At 27.7% G+C, this 17,399-nt stretch overlaps 3 protein-coding genes across 4 annotated transcripts; 1 reads left to right on the forward strand and 2 right to left on the reverse strand.

Annotated features, from left to right (window-relative positions):
* Positions 1–396: 396 nt before the first annotated feature.
* On the reverse strand, positions 397–6,225 carry LOC132940155 (MICOS complex subunit Mic60-like). 2 transcript variants are annotated; one of them, XM_061007598.1, is made up of 15 exons: positions 6,063–6,225; positions 5,874–5,971; positions 5,555–5,797; positions 4,857–4,906; positions 4,632–4,712; positions 3,028–3,099; positions 2,778–2,912; positions 2,581–2,719; positions 2,305–2,509; positions 2,106–2,243; positions 1,906–2,031; positions 1,445–1,673; positions 1,231–1,374; positions 843–1,128; positions 397–765 (listed from the first exon to the last, which is right to left on the reverse strand). In XM_061007598.1, exons 1-15 carry the CDS (start codon positions 6,087–6,089, stop codon positions 579–581), a joined length of 2,160 nt encoding a protein of 719 aa, XP_060863581.1. In that variant the 5' UTR covers positions 6,090–6,225; the 3' UTR covers positions 397–578. The 2 variants fall into 2 exon arrangements, with proteins under 2 accessions (XP_060863581.1, XP_060863582.1); XM_061007599.1 differs by lacking the exon at positions 4,632–4,712.
* Positions 6,226–6,817: 592 nt separating this feature from the next.
* On the forward strand, positions 6,818–9,985 carry LOC132940157 (RING-type E3 ubiquitin-protein ligase PPIL2). Its single transcript, XM_061007601.1, has 10 exons — positions 6,818–7,087; positions 7,189–7,399; positions 7,468–7,611; positions 7,670–7,835; positions 7,921–8,069; positions 8,134–8,257; positions 8,345–8,645; positions 8,739–8,928; positions 9,013–9,185; positions 9,768–9,985. The coding sequence occupies exons 1-10, from the start codon at positions 7,056–7,058 to the stop codon at positions 9,841–9,843; spliced, it is 1,566 nt and encodes a 521-aa protein (XP_060863584.1). The 5' UTR covers positions 6,818–7,055; the 3' UTR covers positions 9,844–9,985.
* Positions 9,986–13,529: 3,544 nt separating this feature from the next.
* LOC132940156 (kelch-like protein diablo) lies at positions 13,530–17,097 on the reverse strand. The gene is made up of 2 exons (XM_061007600.1): positions 16,837–17,097; positions 13,530–16,031 (listed from the first exon to the last, which is right to left on the reverse strand). The coding sequence occupies exon 2, from the start codon at positions 15,958–15,960 to the stop codon at positions 14,221–14,223; it is 1,740 nt and encodes a 579-aa protein (XP_060863583.1). The 5' UTR covers positions 15,961–16,031; positions 16,837–17,097; the 3' UTR covers positions 13,530–14,220.
* Positions 17,098–17,399: the final 302 nt, after the last annotated feature.

A 17,399-nucleotide genomic window follows, 5' to 3' on the forward strand; every position in this document is an offset into this window, starting at 1 on the left:
AAATAAATAATACAATAAGACTGGATCAGGGTTTGCACAGGAAGCCTCAAACTTAATTAACTGTTAATTGTTTAAGATAGAATTTTAACATTTGGTTATCAAATTATAAAATGTTAAAGTAAAGTATAAACTAAATACCCAGCACGGTTATATCTACAACAGTGATACTCAGATAGCTGACTAATTACATATCATGTTTATTTTACTGTTCCCTCACAGATAGATTTGTATAATTATACTTGTTTATTATCTTGGCTGTCACCTGATAACAAGTGGTTACTCAATCACATATTAAATTACTCTGTATCCTAATCATCTATTCAAACCTATTAATTTTTAATTGCCTAAAGTCTAAACCTTCACAACATTATTAAAGTAGCTAATAATTTGTAACCATTTTCCAGTGAAATATAATAAAAATATTTATTTACATTGGAATTTGACATAGAGCGCTGAATAAAATACTTAATAGAAAATTGATAACAAATACATAATATGTTAGCCTATCAAATAGAAACATTAATTATTATGCTCTCTAATTACTCGGCTACTTGCGGTATTAGAACAACAAATACATTTCAATTGCCATGTACAGATGAATACGATATGCTTGTAGTGTAAGACAACAATAGATCAACAGCTTGTTTTGTTTCCAAAAATACTGTGGCTTCTTTTATCCATTCCTTAGCAACGACCCGTGAACATCCTGTCAGCAAGTTCAAATATCGCAATGCTTGTAAAATATTGTCCCTATCAACGCAGTACCTGCAGCAAAATAAAAAGTGGATTTATATATTACACAAATGTTTTATAAATATTTATTATTAAATTGCTTTAAGTACCTAGCTCTCTCAACAATTTCATAAGTGTTTAATTCTAGGGGATCAAATTCTTCATTGTTCACTTCATTAGGTGAAATATGTGAATGATGGACAACAAAAAGGCTAGCCAAATAACTGAATGCCATTAAAGGTAAACTGAAACTATCATCCGGTATAAGAGCAGTCTCATATACTCTTTTTTCTACTTGGTTAAAATCTTCTTTTAACTGGCCTTTAGAAAAAACACCATTTTCAAGAGCTTTGGTTGGAAGAGCACTTATTACTTCTTCCACTATTGAATCTGAAGCTAAAAAATACATCATAAACATGATCACAAACTCAACTCATAGGCTTATGTGTTATGAATTATGATTAACATAAAATAATTAAAATATAGTCATATTGTTACCTCCTAATTTTTTAATAGCATTTATTTGATCTTTTATGTTGATTGGTTGTTCATTATTTGAACTACCAAGAGAAGTTTTTAGAAATTTGCTTGCTTCCCAAATTGATTTATTGGCAAATAGTTTTTTTTCCTTTTCAACTTCTCCTATAATATATAAGCTAATTTAATTTCTTTTACCATTGTTTGGCAAAAGTTATATTTTATATTTGATTACTATTTAAATTATTAACAACGTTTTGAAGATCAGATTTTAATGAATCCAACTGTGATTGGTACTTTTGACGCTCTAATTTTTCTATAGCCGATAGTTCTTGGCGTACTCTGTTTTCAAATTCTTCTTTGGTGAAGTCTACTGCTCTGGTTATAAGGTCTGCGTGTGCCTTCTTATGTGCCTTCAATTGTTCCCTTAAGTCTTCATCAACTTTAATGTTAAATTGATTTAACTAGAACATTAATTTGTATAATTAGTTAACTATCATAAACAGTGGTGATTAACCTAACCTAAAATGATATATTAAGTACAGTGAAAGGTTGACTAAATTAACTTTGTTATCGTCATAAGATCATGTTTTTAATTTCTGTTACAAGCAATTTACAATTCTTAATACAATGACTTACAATCCTAAATAGTAATTATTTTTCTAATAATAAGATAAAAAAATATATTATTTATACCTGGTATTTAAATTGTTCATCTAATTTATGTAATTCTGAATTTAAACGGGAGTTCATCTCATTTATAGTTTCAACATTCAAAAAGTCTGCATTCATTGCATTATTTATTTTACGATCAAGAGTTGCCTATGTAAAAAATGTGATGTTAAAAAAACATTTTGACACAACTAAATATTTAAAAAATTAATTTATATATTTACTTCTTGTTTGGAAAGATTATCTTTATAATAGTTAAGTTTTTTCAACGCATACAGAAGAAATATATCAAAATCATTATTGTTTACATTAATTTTGTGTTGAGTTATGTCTGAACCTGGAAACAATGATTCAAATTCATCCTGTAGGCAAAAAAATTTTATTTAAGTATTTAACTATTATGTTTGTGTTCTAAAAAATTACCCTCAAGCTGGCCTGTGCTTCATTGATGTTTGACTTATATTTCTTTATGTAACCCAACTTATGTTCCTCATTTTCTAATATAATACGGGCATTATTCAGTTCATCCAATGCTTCATTAGTTCTGTGCATAGTTTTGGCTAATTTATCAGGAGTTACCTCAAATGTAGAGTTACTTAGTAGTTTTTGGTTTTCAGATATTTCTTTCCTAAAATATAGGCATGTAAAAATCATCCAGAGCCAAACCTCTTAAATATGTGAAAGTGAAATTGATATTACCTGTATTTCTCTACATCTTCATATGCGTTGTTATAAACAATATTTTTCTTATCTTCAAGGATTTGTAGTTTAACACCTAAGTTAGGATCTATGTTTTCTGTAGTATTTTCAATGAGTTTGTAAACATTTTCAGAATATTCTAGTTTACATATAAAAATATTAATGTTAGAAAAAAACTGAATAATTGTATATTATACCTTTTATTGCAGCAGTCGCAGTTTTTAAAGCACCAACACACAGAGAAGATTTTTTGAGAATTTCAGTTTCCAGTTCTTCTAATGTATATTTGTGAGATGGTAAATTAAATGGTGCTGGTGGGAGTTCTTGTTTTTCTAAAAAAACATTAGGCTTTTATTTGAAAAAATAGAATACCATATTACCTAATATATGTGTAAGCACTAGGAAACAAATAATAGACTGCAATATACTAAAATTAAATAAATATACCATCAGGCTTAGTCTGTATAAAATTAGTTTTGATGGATTCATCCTGTAGTTGGCTTTTTGATTGTTGGGATTCTACAAACAAAAATGTACTAAATTATTGTTATTTAATATAGTTATTACTGTAGGATTTGGGACTTCTTGCATATGCATGTTTTATTGTGGGGGTCCTAGACTCTAATATTATTCTAGGTAAGATATAAATTGATTATACAATGGTAAAATGAAATACCAAGTTTTAATATGCATATTTTGTCATATTTAAGGAAAACTCCATGTTTGAACATTTACTCGCATTTAATGCATATTTTGTATTTAATTATTTTTATAAACTAGATATTTTATGTCAAAATCATGTATGGATAACATTTTGGGTAAATGTATTTCCAAAATAAATTGTCTTTACTTAAGAAGTATCTTTGTTGATTAATAAGCGACATTGCTATTGTGAATTGTACAATTAGACATATAGATTCTATATTGAATGAAGAATTAAACATCGGTAAGTGTTCTGGTGTTTGTGTATCTCGGAAATTATCAGTGTTGGGTAAGTTACTTTTGAAAAGTAATTAAGTTACTTTACTCGTTACTTAGAGATAAATGTAATTGAGTTACTTTACTCGTTACCAAAATAAAATTGTAACAAAATTAATTTACTTTTCAAATAGAAAAGTAACTCATTACTCTTTCGTTACAAAAAAAAAAAATTTTAATTTCTTGGCATTTATCTTCTGCAGCCAAATTGAACATACAAATAACAAATTCTTTATAAAATCTGAATAGTTAATAGGATCATATAAAACTTAATCTTCTACACAAGCTATTCATAGGAAATCTATTTAAAGGAATCAAATTAAATAATACATTTAATAAACTGTTTCGTGATTTAGGTGCAATTCAAAATGTCAAATGTCAAAACCATCGAAAACTGAAATGTGGCGAGTTAAAATTAAATGTATATAAATATCAGATTGGTAAACATAATATAATACCCGCATAATAGACAAACATGTGTTTTTGAATTCGCAATAGGTAGGTGTAGGTACTTAATAGTTCGAAACTGTAACGCGTTATTCTATAGAAATTACTTTTCAAAAGTAATTTATATTACAATTTCGTTACTTGAAAAAAATTCTAATGAAATTACGTAGCAAAGTAACACCGTTACAATAACGTGTTACTTTTGTTACATTACTACCCAACACTGGAAATTATTTATCATATTATCCAATTATAATGTGTATCAAGGAACTACCCATTTATCTACATCATCTTTTTTTATCTAAGTTGTTTAATTTTGTTTTAAAGTTCCTAAATTATCAAGTAATGGTCGTATTAATCAATGCACACTTGAGTTAGGTTAAACATTTATCTATTAAATATTTTTGATGTTTTAACATTATTATACAGTATGTTAATTAATCGGAAAGTCTAGTTAGCCTAGCAGAGTAACTTTTCAATTCATTTACACACTGTTTATATTATGGGGTTTTTTTTTAAATAAAAAGTATTTAGTAATTAATATTTTAGTCATTTTAAGGATTTTTGTTGCAATAAGTCCCTTAACCTAGTTATTAGAAAATTGTAATATATTTGTAACTTTTAACCTTGTTTTTTGTTTGGCATACTTTGTTCGTTATTTGAAGCCAAAGAAACAGATGATGGAAAACTTTTAGTAATTGATTTAACTAAAAAAATACATGAATAAAATGTGATATAATTTTAAAAATGAAAAAGTGATAAATTAGCATTTTCATTTTAGTATTAATTTACCTATATTTTTAAACTTTTATAAAACTGGTCATAATATATTAATTAAAAATTATATTTACTTTGGTCTACAGATTTTTCCACAAAACTATGTTTTTCATCAACACCAATACTGTGAAAATTAAAAAAAAATCATATTCATATTAAGTGCCTTACATTTTCATAAAAATTATAAAAATAATGATTAGGGCTTGGATTTTAAAGCATATGCTTTTTTTTATATATGAGATGGAAATCTAATTTCTATACATAAAATTTGTTTTATGTCATTCTAATTCCAAATAAACCAATTTACTTTTGTTTTTTTTTGCAATTATTCCAATCAGTGGAATTTTAATGTTTATTATACTCTAGTAAAAAAAAAATAATTTAATTAATAAGAAATGTAAAAATCAGGTATAAGGACAAATGGATTATTATTGTTTTTATTCATATGCTTGATTATTAAATGTATTGAACATAATGTTATAGTCGATAGCTTATCGACCTACAGACAGCTTGCAAATATTAGCAAAATATAAGGTTGTTAATACTTTTATTAATTTTAATTCATTTCTCAATATTTTTATTCAATTTTATACCTAGTTTAAGTTAATTTTTGTTCATGGTTTTTTTTTGTTGCTTTTTTAAAAAAATAAATATGCTTTTTTTTGCTTTTTTCTAACAATATAATGCATTTTTTGTTATTAATTATGCTTTAAAATCCGAGCCTTAATAATTACCATTCAAGATTCAGCATTAAATTGAAAATATGACTTGCCTCTCTTTTATTGATTTTACTTGCTGCGCAACCTTACAGACGATACGGCCTCCCAATCTTTTACTTTGGTCAACAAATTCTGTATCTTCAAATAAACAGACTTTTATAAACTTGTCAGCACCTGGTATATTATTGGTTAAAAGCTCCCGAAACTTTGGATCATTTTTTGAGTAGACAACTATCCCTGCTGTGCCCATAACACCGGTGAGGACAGTGCCCATTATATAAAATAAAAATCGAGATCTGAAATGCAAGTAACGGTGAAAAGTAAATTCAAAACTATTTACATTGGTTACATTTCGTCCTAGTCAAATCTTACTTGGGTTTGACTTCATTGGTTGATGTGTTAATAGCTTGCAGACGATGGCCAAAAGTTTTAAGACTTACAGCCTTCTGCCTAGCCAAAATTGATCCGACCTGAAAACAAGTATCGGTATTTTAGAAACTATACTACTTATACTGTAGTACCTAAAGATTATATTTTTAAACATCCAACAGTTACACTTACGGTATTTATTCGAGGTAATTTGTACATCGTTTTTAATGAAAATTAAATTGTTTAACGGAGAACTGAAAAAAGAATATAATTTTTAACCTGAATGAAGTATGAACTTGTTTTTAATTTAGTGTTCGATCTTTGGGAAAACTATTTTTTTTTTATAGAAAAGTAAGTCGATAGGTTGTTGATAACAATTGATAAGAACATATTTTTTGTGATAATAAATTAGTATTGTTCACATAGATAATACATGGATAGGACACGGACCACGGTTATCTACTAGAGCAACCGTGGGTGCCACCAATAATTAACTAGTGGCGCTCTAAGCGGCAGTATTACAGTTAACCCATAATAGATATAATAAAGGTGTAAAATTACTTCTAAATGTCGACACAATATATGGTTGAGTGTTGACATCAAGCGCTAGTAGCTAATTATTAACAGCTGTTTTTATATAGTCACTTTGTAAATCAATCTGAAAGCCGTTTATTATAGGGCGATGTGCAACCCACGGATAAGATATACAGGACACGAGATGAATATTGTGGTTACGAAATGTAGTTCAACAGGCGGTGTTCGGGGGATATTTTCCTTTTAGAATTACTAGCGCTGTCTTAGTGGATACTTATGGAACTAGAAATTTGTATGATGTGTGCTAGTTCCATAAGTATCCACTAAGACAGCGCTAGTAATTCTAAATTCAATAACTCCCCCTATTGTACTACATTTCGTGGTCAACCCCCCACACCCTCCAACCATGTCGTGACCAGTCCTGTATATCTTTAATCGTGGTTTACACCATAATAATTGTATGTCCTTATCAACACACCTTGGTTATTAAATTATTTTTTAAATTTAAAATACTGAACATAAAATATGACAAAATATTAGTAAGTGGGTACTAAGTTATGATTAATATTAATTACTATAAAGTATTAAAGTAATATTTACAAGTAGTGTCCTGTACATTTTTGATTTTGTTGTTGAAATAAACCGTTCAAAATGGGTAAGAGACAACATCAGAAGGATAAAATGTAAGTTATTGTTGTATGATTGTCAAAAACATACCTTATAGACTATCTACCTACTTACTACATTAATTACTTTATTATGCATTTTCAATTTTTATGCTTAGGTACCTCACGTACACAGAATGGTCAACACTCTATGGTGGCAAAAGACCAGGCATTGAAAAGCCGAAATTTGCTCGATTGCCTTTTGACCATTGTTGTCTATCGCTTGTCGCTTTCAAGACACCATACTGCGACCCTGACGGTAATATTTTTGAGTATGAGGCATTACTTGAATATATAAAACAGTTTAAACACAATCCAGTGACGGGAAAGGTAAATATTGTTTTAATATTTATTTTGTGTTATGTAATTATTATAAATTGTCCTATATTATATATTAGCCGATTGAGTTGAAAAAATTAATTAAGTTGAACTTCCATCGCAATGCTGCAGGGGAGTATCATTGCCCAGTCTTGTTCAAATCCTTAACTAAACATTCGCATATAATAGCAATTAAGGCAACAGGAAATGTTTTTTCGTATGAGGTAAATATGTTGCGCAATTATTTTCTCTAAAGTTTATTTTAAATGTATGCACTTTTAGGCTATAGAGCAATTGAATATTAAAACCAAAAACTGGAAAGATCTTTTAACAGACGAACCATTCTTGCGTAAAGACATGATCACACTTCAAGATCCAACTAATTTGACAAAATTTAATATTGCAAAATTCCATCATGTTGTGAAAAAAATCAAAGTTGTAGATCCAGGTACGAATAATAAAAATTATAATTACTTATCATAATATATTCACTATAAATAGTTGATTTGAAATGTTTATATTTCATATTTTAGATGAAGAAGCACAGTCCAAAGACCCTGAAGGGCGTTTAAAATCAGTGTCGAAAACTACAAGAGATATATTGGATACATTGGATCGAGATTACAAGGAGCCAGCAAAAAAAGTAGAAGTAGTTGCACAAAAACCAGATAAATTAAATGCTGTAAGTATCAAATAATATTGTATACCTAATTTAAATTTTCTATTAATGGGTTAATTTTTTTAAGGCTCATTACTCTACTGGCCGTGTAGCTGCTAGTTTTACTTCGACAGCAATGGTTCCAGTGCTGGAACATGAATCAGCAATTATAGAAGAGAATGAAATCCGATTTGAGCGTATAAAAAAAAAGGGTGAGTTAGGAAGTTTCAAAATTGTTGCCTAAGAAAAATGATAAACTTTATTGAAAAATTATAATATATAGTTATTTATTTTTGCAGGTTATGTTCGATTAACCACCAATTATGGACCATTAAATTTGGAACTGTTTTGTAAAGAAGTACCTAAAACATGTGAAAATTTTATAAAACTTTGTCACAAAGATTATTACGATGGTACAAAATTTCATCGATCCATTCGTAATTTTATGGTTCAGGGTGGTGATCCAACAGGTACAGGTAAAGGTGGTGAATCATTTTGGGGACAGCCTTTTGAAGATGAATTTAAGCAAAATTTAAACCACTCCGGACGAGGGATTTTGTCTATGGCCAATTCTGGTCCTGATACAAATAAATCACAATTGTTAGTATTCTAACAACAATTATATTGCATGTTGATATTATATAAGTATACTATAAATATGTAATCAATAATGCATGTGTCCAATTGTTATAGTTTTATAACATACCGTTCGTGTAAGCATTTGGACAACAAACATACAGTGTTTGGACGTATAGTAGGAGGTTTTGAAACACTTAATGCAATTGAAGAAATCGAAGTGGATAATAAAGATCGGCCAATTACTGATATTAATATACTGAAAACTCATGTATTTGTTGATCCATTTCAAGAAGTTGATGATAAGGTATAAGTCCTAAATAGTTTGGTATAATTGTGTCTGCGTTAAATAACTATTATATAATTATCGTTCCCTATTTTTTCTATCTAGATAGCAGAAGAAAGGCAAGAAGATTTAATAAATACACCTGGAACTAGTATGGCTTCAAATGTACAAACAGAAGAAAATAAAATATCAAGTATAGCAATTCCAGGAGTTAAACTCAAAACATTTAAAACTGGGGTAGGGAAATACATCAACCCTTCAGCTTTACAAAAAAACAAGTAATTTATTTTAATTTAAATAGAGTTTAAGGGGATATCACTGGCTTATGCATGACATAAATAAAATTAATTCACGGAAAATAATTAAAAAAAAAATATTTTTGTGTAATCTTGCAGAAAAAATATAGAAAATAATAATTTTGAAGGTGTGACTATTGATTTAATGATTTGTCTTAATATTTTTTCAAAACAATTTAACATTCATTTAATTTTACATCAAATTTTAATATTATTATATTAATATAAAACCAATATGTCATCAAACCCTCCAAAATATTATCATCTATAATATTTGAAATATGTGATTTTACTCTTAAGACTACTAAATAATGAGAAATAAAGATTTTATTTGAGTGGGTTTCATCTTTGTTACGCGTGGTCTGTAAAAGAAAAGAAAAATTGCGTGACATCCTCTTAAAAATTGTATAACTATTTTTTTTTTTTTTTATAGAAATAATTATTATATTTATCATGTTTCTAATTTCCATTTTGTATATGCAATCATTAATTGATCCAAAGTAGAAAAGTATTTTACAATAATAGAATTTTAATTTTTCATTATAATTTATTTTATTTTATTAGGATTGAAAATGAAGAGTTGCCTAACAAGAAGAAGAAAGTCATTGGTTATGATTTTCATGGATTTAATAATTGGTGATTTAATATAAATTTACAACATTAATTTTTCATGTATATAACCTTGATTTTAAATATCATAAAACTTACTACAACTATATAGTTTATAATATATTATAAACTATTTAGTTACATATTTTGATTAAATAATTCTTCGTAATGCATATATTTTATTTTTTAAATACATTTCTTAAATGGTTTTCCTATTCCTCATGCCATCAAGATTTCAGTTCAATAATGTCTATAAGTATTATGTTTAAACATAATATATGGTCGGCTTCTCTGTAATTAACTTAATTAATTTTTGTTTAGAACAATTGTAAACTTTTATTTAATATGTTATGTCTATGAGCACATTGGACTATAGTTTAATATGATATTAAACTATATTAAACGCTGTACAGTCTATGTTTCTGTTGGTCACTCGAAAATTGGAGTAAAATATTTTTCACAAATTATCAATTTATTAAGTTACCAAGACCCTTAGTTGCATTTATTCATTTAAATACCTAAATGTAGATACCTAATCATCATTGATGAAGTTTATCTTGTAATTTATGCAGACAACACTTGAGGAACTGAGCAATATACATTGTTTAATCTTACCTACTGTTAAAAATTAAAATATGTAGTAGGTAACAATAATTTTTACCAAAATGGAAAACATTTTCATTTTATATCTATTTACCAACCTTCTATGACTGATAATTTTAGATTCTGAATGGATCCATGTATACTCAAATTATGGTAGAAAACATGCTTCAATTTTCAACTTTAATATTTTTTTTGGTAGGAATGTGAACTAGTTGGTACTTTTGAAATGTCAACATTTGAAATTTCCAGTACTCTTCAAAATAATTGGGATAAGCAACAAAAAAAAGGTTAGCAAGTAGGTACCGGCTTATTGTTCTATTTTACAGTAGGTCACCATAGTAACGATTATAAAATAAGAATATTATAATATTAATTCAACTTACAGGCTATAATAAATAATAACAATATAAAAAATGCAGACTGACAAACTGTCTCCGCTCAGAATCGTTTTTCTTATACAATGATATTATATCATTGAATTCAAGTTTAATACAATCCATTAAACATTGACCCACTTGGTAACTTACTGTACAGCAGAGCAACATCCACTTAACCGCTTTTTTTTTATAATGTATTTAGTAAAACATTTAAAAATACCTCATACAATTATTATATTTATTAGTGTTTATAAAAATAATAAAACACTAATTTTTTTTACAAAATTATACAAAAGTACCTATTGAATATATATAAAACAAAATATAAATATAAATTTAATTTTATGCTATCTTTATTTGAAATAATCAGATATTAAAACATTTAAAACATAGCTTGGTTTTTAATTTATAATAATTGTTGAATTTATTGGTACAAATAAGTACAATAGGTAGGTATTAAAATACGATAAATTCATTAAATCGTAAGTTTTAAAATACCTAACCAGGGCCATATTTAAGGGGTGGTTCTGTAAGGCAAAAGCCCACCCAGGCAAATGTTAGATAAAAAAGTAAAACAATCTTTTCGAATATACAATGAACAATTATAAATTGTTAATAAATATAATATAAATTATTTTGTGTAATGTTGGTTCCTAATCTACAACACCTGAATATCTTTTCAGCCAAGTGGACATTATTTTCTTTTTAATTATCTCTTTTTTCACTAAATACTAAATTGGATATCACATATCCCTATGATTAGGAATACTTTGAGGCTTGTTCCTTATAGTATGTTATAGAAATGCAATCTTTATTATTTTATAACAAAATAGGTAGGTATCTAAATATTATTCAACTCTGCAAAAGAGTATTGTCACAAGTCATAACCATTTATTATGAGAATAATAACATAATATAATTCAGTCTTCTATTGTACCTGCCTAGTTTGTTATATATAATTTATAATTATATATTTAGTAATCATAAGACAGTCGTTTTTGATTTTTGTTGGGTAATAAATAATGTGTAAAAATACTAAAATAGGAAAAATGAAGGTACCAAAATGTTGTTCATGGGCAAAATTTTTTTTATAAAATATTTTTCAAATATGAACTTTTTGGCCAAAGAATATAACTAAAATGTTTCCTAATTATTTACGCAACTTTTAAGAATATTTTGACAACTTATTATTTTCTTGAAAATATTTTTACCATAGTTAGAAAATATTAAAACGCTGTGTGGGATAATAGTAGGCATAGTATCTAGCAATAATATTACAATTTAAAAATGTATAGAGGATTAATACTCATTTGTTATTTTGTATCCATCCTAGTGCATGTAAATTTATTTGTGAGTAATGGATATACCATTAATTCCTACACCTCTACACCTATGACCTATTTAATATTAAATTGAAAGTTTGCAAAATAATAATTAGTAATTCAATGAAAATTGAAATAATTTATTTCAGATTTTTCAAATTATATTTTAAAATAATTGTGACAATACTGTTTAAAGACAGGTATTTAAATATAATGGAAAAGTAATAAACACATTTAAAAATAATACAATATAAAAGTACTGTACAAATCATAGACCTATGATAAACATAATTACATAAATAAATTTCAATTAGATTATTAATAATAAAATATATTATATATACATATTATATGGATAATGGATGGTGAAAATAACTACAACTAGGGATATTTTAGCCTTAGTACAAAACCAACACAAATCATAATGGTGAAATATAATCTAGCACCAGTAACATTGTATAACAAATATTACCTACCTAGATACAATGGCATGGTGAAGATAATTTTTTAAGGCCTGTGTCTCAACATAAATCGATGGGTGGTGAAGTGAACTGATGTGAGGCCATGAGAATAATATGAGATTGAATTGTCATAATAGAGAATTAAATGTTAACAAATAACAAACCGTAGGGATGATAGGGGACTTGTAAATTGTACAGTTTATACTTATATTATAAAAGTAGTGGTGGTGGTGGTAGTAAAAATAAAAATGCATTGGGTTTCACACACAAAAAATGTTTTGCACGCCACTGCCTAGATATTTAGATGAGTTCCAGTCACTTTATTTTGCATTCCAACTATTGATGATTCATTTTTTTTAAGTATGATTAATTTGAAACATGCCAGTATGCCTATATTAATTTTTTTTAAATGTTGTCATAATAATTACATTTTTACTCACTACATGCTTAAGTATATAAACCATTACATAATATATTGAAAAATGAATATTAGTGCATATTTTTTTTAATAAAGTACATATTTCAGATTTCAATTGCATAAAAAATCTTAGTCCTAATTATATCTACTAATATAATTACTAAAACACACAGTTTTTGGTCTTAAAGTTAAAAGATTTACATTGGTTTTAAAATTGATTAATTTAGTAATAAATAATGGCATAACATTGTTAAATATTTTCTATTAGTATGATTTTTTTAATATACAATAATGTAGGAGTATATAATAATTTCGGAGTGTAAAACTCAAAGATTATTTTTAAATTAAGCAAAATAAAAGCAAGGCATATTTTGTGTAAATATTTATGATTAAATTTTACTTTTATATTATATTCATAAAATGTATACAAGTATACAACTCCCAAACATTTTAAGATTGGTAATTGGTATAACAAAAAATTGAACCATGTTTAAAATACAATATTATAACAATTTACAGAACACATTAGATTGTCATGTAATATACGTATTTACTAAAAAAAAAAAACAACTTTTTCTAACTGTTGGTAGAATTAAAACAACTCTGAAATCTATTAATGTCTACCACATTGCAGTGGTAGCAGTGACGGTAAAATACAGCAGGACACAATTCACCACCACCGCTGCAGTGTGATGTGATCTTTAGATATTATATTCATTCGCTAACTATAAAATAAAAACATTGAACATTATAAATCATGAATTTAATTTATAAATATTTGTTTTTTATTTTTCTTAATGGGATGTAAAAAATATCCTATTATAATATAATATTTTATATTATCAAGATATTTTTTTTATCCAATTGAATTAAATTTATTAAAATTTAAAATCATTTTTTAATATATATATTTTTATCAAATTCAATTTACACATATTGTATGTATTATCAATTTATTCGTGATTAATACATCAAATAAATTACCTTAAAAGCTTTAATTTACAATTGGTATATTTTTAAGTTGCATTGTATTACTAAAAAAAACTTCTACAATAGCACTTAAAAAATCATGATCTCTCTCAAACTAGAACACATCTCAGTGACTGAGTAGAGTAGAATATCACTGGGGTTTATTATAATTTATGACGAGGCAATATAAACATTAAACAATAAATCTACCTTATTAATTATATAATAAAATAAGCAGATTTGGTAATCTGACATAGTTTAAAAGTTGTTATCCGTTTGAGGTGATCTCATTACTCCAACACCGCCTCCGAGTCGTCTATAGTTCATTGTACCACAAAGCCGCCACTGATTTTGACTCTGATCATATACTTCAATTGTTTTTAGATATGCCGTACCATCAAATCCACCAACAGCATACAGTTGTCCATTAACAACAGCTAAGCCTACACCGCTTCTCCGAGATGTCATGGCAACTATTGGAGACCATGAATTTGTATGTGGATTATATCTTTCAGCACTACTTAATTCCATGCAATCATCGCGTCCTCCAACTGCGTATATCATGTCTTTATAAACAGCACATCCCAAATGTTTCCTTCTTGTTGACATTGGTGCCATAACTGTCCATTTATTCTGTCTTGGATCATAACGTTCGACAGAACTTAATGGTGATTGTCCGTCTGAACCACCAATTGCATATAAATAACCTCCTAGCACTGCCACAGCAACACCTAATCTTCTCGTTGTCATAGGGGCCACTTTACTCCACTTATTTTCCTTGGGGTCATATCGTTCAACATGACTTAAACATTGTACACCATCTTGACCTCCAACAGCATATAGCAAACCATCTAAAACAGCCACTCCAACACTTGTTCGACATGAAGTTGTAGGAGCCACATCACATGACCATTGATTTGTCTGAGGATCATATCGTTCTATACTGTTAAGGTAAGATTGACCATCGTGTCCACCAACTGCATACAATAAATCATTAAGCACAGCTACTCCAACTCCACATCTTCGCTTACTCATTTGTGCCTGTAACTTCCAATCCTCTGTTTGTGGATCATAACGTTCAACTGAAGCTATAGCATCTCCACTACACCAACCTCCAACAGCAAATAAAAGCTGACCCCTTTGAGTAGGTTTACGAGGTCGAGTTCGTGGTCCTTGCATTAAAGGTCGTTCTTGTGGTAACAGTAAATAGTTTTTCGCTTCATCAACAAGATCTCTACATGTTTCATCACTACGAACTAATAAGTCTGCTCCTACTGTGCCAACTAGAAATTTAGGACTTAACAAAGGTAATCGTACATGCTGGAGTACTTGAGGAAGGTTCTGTCTTCGTTCAGAAATATTATACTTGACCCAAGACATTGCTGCACTGAACACTTGCTCTTCTGTTCTCACATTAAGTTCATCACTGGCAATTAAATCGATTAGTTGTGTAACTGGAAGAAGAAGAAATTCCTCACTTTCCATAACTTCTTGAAAATTATGCTGTGTATATTTATCGGCTACACGTAAAAGATCAAGGCAAGAATGTGTATCTGCAAATGCTCTGATACCAAGACAATTTGATGGATCCAGTTGTCTCCTTAAAAACTCACAACAGATATCCTGTATTTCTGTTAATTGCAATAGGCAAGCAGCTGGAAGAAGAGTTTGGACATTAGATTCTTCTACTGTGATTCGAGCGGAATAACAAAATTCAATTAAAAGTTCCATTGCTATTTCATCCATATCACGTATAGTGACTTCTGTTTGTCGAGATTCAGCTAGATCTCCATTAAACATAGCCCTGAAGTATGGACTACATGCAGATAAAATGTTACGGTGTGCGAATATTTTTCGATTGTTAATATTGAGAACAACATCACATAATTCACGATGACGACGCATAGAACTGAATTCGGCTAACATACATCTTGGATGTTTATCTGAGACGTGTGTTAGCCGATTAGGCAGAGGCGAATCTGGCTCCATTGGACCCATATGTAGTGCAGTAGACCGTGCACCAAGGGATGAAAAGAGATGCACGGGTGGAGAACACCAATCCCACGTACCTGATAAAAAACAACAACATTATAATTCTTACAATCTTAGATTTTATTAATAATTATCTCTGAATACATTTGTATTTGTATACCTAATAAATATACTAATTTATATACCAACAATTAAAATAAGTAGGTATTTATATTTCACTAATTGATTTTAAAACATAAGTGAAATTTCAACTGTGTACTCACATGTAAATATTATATATTAGTGACTATAAATTCTAGAAGCAATTTGCATGATTATCAATTAGTAATTGTTTTAATTTTAATGTGATAATTAATATTTATTAATATTAACTAAAACTATTTTTACAAGCATTTTAAAATGTATCAATATGCTGTGTCTAATTGTTTTTATGAAATCAGATATCGGAATTCAGAACATATAAGTGAGTATACCGAATAAATGGTTATTTATTTTATAATAATATGTATTCTCAATCAATAATAATGTATGGGTATAAAAATAAATAAAAAGTACACAATGCAATTAAACAAAATGGTAGAAAAATTAATACATTACATAGATAGATAAAAACTATAAAAGAAGTTTTACAACTTAAAAGGCCTATGTTATCAAGTTTTAAACTAATAATTAAGTATTTTGGTGTTAGTCTTGCATATTTAAGAAATGTTATTCGATGTGTATTTATTTTTAATATCACAATATGTTTCAAAATAATAATAAATTTAAATAGAATCTTGAATATTTGAATTAGGTCATTCACTTTGGAAACAATAATATTATAAGCATGTCCTAACCAATTCTAATACAATAAAATAATAATATAAACGTGTTGAACTATACCTTCAATTTTTGCAGTCTATTTTATAACAGTTTAATAATAAAATAGTATTTTAGTATAATTGTGATGTTTATACTTCTAAAGTGTTGAAGTTTAAATTATTTTAAAAAATCTTATAACGTAATTACTAATATACATATTGTTAAGTGCAACTATAAATTTTCAATCAACTCACAATTGTCTTTTTAAATTATTGTCTTAATAAATTATTTAGGTAGTTCTAAAAAATTAAAATCAAAAACAATGGTCATAAATAATTATATTGTCATAATAATAATAAAAACAAATATTATCAATAGTCTTATCGTAATCGACTGTGACAACAGTGTTACCGGTGAAACAAACTAAAAATACCAAGTGTATTATTGCCACCGACCTTATTCTATTGTGTGCTATACTGACTACTGAGAACCGCTAATAGATCAATAAAATTGTTACTGAACTCTATAGTAACTACTGTAAAGAGTTCAGTGGTAATTGTAGATCACGGATAAAGACAATATAAACCTTGTCTATATCCACGATTTAAGATTTACGCCTTAAGGTATATATTAAATCGTGTCTA

This window comes from Metopolophium dirhodum, chromosome 3, assembly GCF_019925205.1.
Source record: "Metopolophium dirhodum isolate CAU chromosome 3, ASM1992520v1, whole genome shotgun sequence".
NCBI classification, from domain to species: domain Eukaryota; kingdom Metazoa; phylum Arthropoda; class Insecta; order Hemiptera; family Aphididae; genus Metopolophium; species Metopolophium dirhodum.

Excerpts from the sequence above, each read along its gene's own strand:
- LOC132940156 (XM_061007600.1), bottom strand. The coding sequence starts at position 15,960 with ATGGGTCCAATGGAGCCAGATTCGCCTCTGCCTAATCGGCTAACACAC.
- LOC132940155 (XM_061007598.1), bottom strand. The coding sequence starts at position 6,089 with ATGTACAAATTACCTCGAATAAATACC. Across the intron at positions 4,713-4,856 it reads GGAAAAATCTGTAGACCAAA|TTAAATCAATTACTAAAAGT; the intron begins GTAAATATAATT and ends GTATTTTTTTAG. Across the intron at positions 2,244-2,304 it reads AAGCACAGGCCAGCTTGAGG|GATGAATTTGAATCATTGTT; the intron begins GTAATTTTTTAG and ends TTTTGCCTACAG.
- LOC132940157 (XM_061007601.1), top strand. The coding sequence starts at position 7,056 with ATGGGTAAGAGACAACATCAGAAGGATAAAAT. Across the intron at positions 8,070-8,133 it reads AACCAGATAAATTAAATGCT|GCTCATTACTCTACTGGCCG; the intron begins GTAAGTATCAAA and ends AATTTTTTTAAG. Across the intron at positions 8,929-9,012 it reads TTCAAGAAGTTGATGATAAG|ATAGCAGAAGAAAGGCAAGA; the intron begins GTATAAGTCCTA and ends TTTTCTATCTAG.